This window comes from Primulina tabacum, chromosome 8, assembly GCF_025594145.1.
Source record: "Primulina tabacum isolate GXHZ01 chromosome 8, ASM2559414v2, whole genome shotgun sequence".
Classification (NCBI taxonomy): domain Eukaryota; kingdom Viridiplantae; phylum Streptophyta; class Magnoliopsida; order Lamiales; family Gesneriaceae; genus Primulina; species Primulina tabacum.
Genome location: NC_134557.1, coordinates 40,514,290 through 40,517,055, shown reverse-complemented (window position 1 = coordinate 40,517,055; position 2,766 = coordinate 40,514,290). Strand labels below are relative to the sequence as shown.

At 39.6% G+C, this 2,766-nt stretch overlaps 1 protein-coding gene across 1 annotated transcript; it reads right to left on the bottom strand.

Annotated features, from left to right (window-relative positions):
- On the bottom strand, positions 1–2,766 carry LOC142554172 (transcription factor HHO6-like). The gene is made up of 5 exons (XM_075664843.1): positions 2,356–2,766; positions 1,861–2,111; positions 1,592–1,775; positions 468–544; positions 1–372 (listed from the first exon to the last, which is right to left on the bottom strand). Exons 1-5 carry the CDS (start codon positions 2,753–2,755, stop codon positions 106–108), a joined length of 1,179 nt encoding a protein of 392 aa, XP_075520958.1. The 5' UTR covers positions 2,756–2,766; the 3' UTR covers positions 1–105.

Here is a 2,766-nt window from a genome sequence, read left to right as displayed (position 1 = left end):
TTCAATAAAAAAACTTTGAAAAGTTGGATTTATTTGAATGATTGTTTAAGCTACAACTTCTATATCTAAACTCGTCCATTATCTACAAAATTGGTGCCAAACAATTTACACAACATATCTCTGAAGTTGGCTACTCCAGCTGTGGATCTCTGATCTTTCATCATCTTCTTCCACAATGTTTCCCCCACCGGTCGTTGTGGATGTACCATGAGAGGAACCAGTCAGCGCCGAAGGGCCGTGAGGTGATCCGGATTCAGAACTGCTCGGTTTCAAGGATTCACCAAGCGGTTCTTTGAGGATCCTTAAACCTCCTAGCCCAACAGGCAGGGTATTGGTTGAAGGAGTAGATTTTCTGGTGTGAATGCGGTATTTCTGAGACAAAACAAGATCAAGAAACATAAGGATCGATTGTCCTTATCGATAATATGAATGGAAGAAGGAAAAAAACGAGTCGAGATCAAACGCACTTGCAGATGGCTCTTTACTTGATCGAGAGTGAGATCTTCGACAGCCATGTTTTCTCTGATCAGCCTAGGCGTAGCAGCTGCCAAGAACACAAAATAATTCAATCAAACGTGCAACAAAATAAACTCCCTAAGTTAAAAGATAAAGGTTCTTTCTTAAACTGAAAATTTTAAGAAGGGTGGCGAAATCACAGTACAAACTTAGGCTGCCACGGTCCTTGTCCGCCTCTCTCTCACCAACTTCATAGAATCTGAATCTTTTACGTTCGAAACTTAGGAATTTGATCTTAAAAAGCAAGCGAAAGACTTCAAAACTGATCAGCAAAATCCAAAGTTTTGAACTAAGTTAATCAAAGATCCAAAAGTTCCCAGCTCAAGAAAGCTTGACAATAGTTACTCCTAATCATGATTGATACCCCCCATAAGGATCTGGGTCATAATTAACCATGTTTATTCATTGGATAGCCCGGTTCAGAGCCAATGTGCCAGGTGCTTTCCTCACTACCCGGGCATTTCTTCTTCTCCCAGATAATCAATAGTCCGGGCCCTCATACAAGCACCCGGGTACCTTACCACCCGGGCCATCTCGAGAATTGTTCCACACTCGAATGTAATTGATACAAGCTGTCTAATCTGTCAGAGCAACTTAGGCTTGGAGTATACTAGAAGTCATCAGAAGCTATAGTATGGACAGCCGACTTACCATACTTAGTAGGTGGCACTGGAAACGAGGTACCTACCCCATTTTCTACTATAAATAGCAGGTATTAATGTCATTCACAGATTCTGAAATCTTTGAACTCTCAAGCACTCACATATATTCTCTCATATATTTGCTTGTGTTCATCTTCAACCCGCTAACTTAAGCATCGGAGTGGCTACGCCGGACACTCCTCCGGCGCCCATTCACGAGTTCTTTTCTTGTTTGCAGTTGTTAACCAAAGTTATTACCTTCACTCAAATTCCTAAACATTAAATTATTGATTTGATCCGGAAGAGTCCCTTACCCGGCTCATCCATTTCATCGAGATCACGACAATGATCAAAACACAGAGTAATCTACATCCAATTTTCCAACAAAGAATCTACAAAAATACTAAAAAAAAGACAAGTTCTTGAATCCGAACCTCGAGCACCTCCGAGCTTGAGCAAGGCTTCCACAAACCGGTGATGCAATTCAGGCGACCAACTTCTCCTCTGCTTCTTAGTAGTCTGTTTCTCCTTAGCCTTTAAATTTGATGCTAGAGATAATTCATCATCCTCTTCTTTCACCATGATCTCTAATGAATTATTCATTTCTTCTTTAGCTCTCTATTTACCCCCCAAAAAAAGAACATAAGAAACGCAAATATGAATAAATTTTTGTGAAATTTCAAGCTTTGGACCACCCCTTTACCTTTCTACTTTTATCTGGTTGTAACATTTGTTTGATGTTACGGAAACCCGAATATCGAAAATGGTGATCGTTGTTTAAGTTTCCCAACTGCAGAGAATTCTTCCAACTCCTTTCATCATCGATATTTGTAAGAGCATTCTGTTTAATGCTTTCAATTTCATCTTTCTTCAATGGTATGAATTCTTTCGTCAGTAATGGCTGTGTACTTGATCTTCTGCACTTCATTAGTTCATCTTTCATCATCACAATTGCTGCAAGAACAGAAATGGCGAAAACCCAATCTCATAACTCAAACTCAATCCAAATCCAAACGAAAACTCAAAATTATAATCAATTATCAATCCAATCCCAGGAATTCAACATTTCATACAAAAAAATAACATAAAATCGTAAACCCATTACACAAAAGAGCCGAAAACAGAAATCAATTACCAATCAAAGACAACTAAATTTCATAAAAAAAAAAAGGGAACGAAGAAATGGAAAACAACCCACCATCGTTCAAAAGGAGCATGCACAAAGGGAGTTCTCTTTTAAACCCATAGATCTTCTTCATCTCATCTTGCAGCCTACTGACATATTCATCGAGCTTCGAAATCTTCTCAGACACGCTACAAATCCTCGACACTTCTTCAAGAAACTTCCCGATTGGTTTTTGAATGAAATATTTCGATGAAGACGGGCAATCCAAGCTGAGTTCCGGGCAGATTCTGGATCCCACACCCATATTATCTGCAGATCTTTGATTCTCTGCGATTGGGTATGAATCCAATGTCGTCTTGCTCACGTGTTGGGAGCCTGAAAGAGTGAGAGAAAGCGGAAAGAAAGACGAAGATTCTGCTGACCGTGGTGAGGCAGAAATGTCGAAGTAAAAATCTTCTTCAAGTTGTCGCATATTTCATTTGT

Bases quoted from the DNA above. Each gene is read 5' to 3' on its own strand.
- LOC142554172 (XM_075664843.1), bottom strand. From the start codon at position 2,755: ATGCGACAACTTGAAGAAGATTTTTACTTCGACATTTCTGCCTCACCA. The intron at 2,112-2,355 runs GTGGGTTGTTTT...CTGTTCTTGCAG, and splicing joins CATGCTCCTTTTGAACGATG to CAATTGTGATGATGAAAGAT. The intron at 1,776-1,860 runs GTAAAGGGGTGG...GGGGGTAAATAG, and splicing joins AACCAGATAAAAGTAGAAAG to AGAGCTAAAGAAGAAATGAA.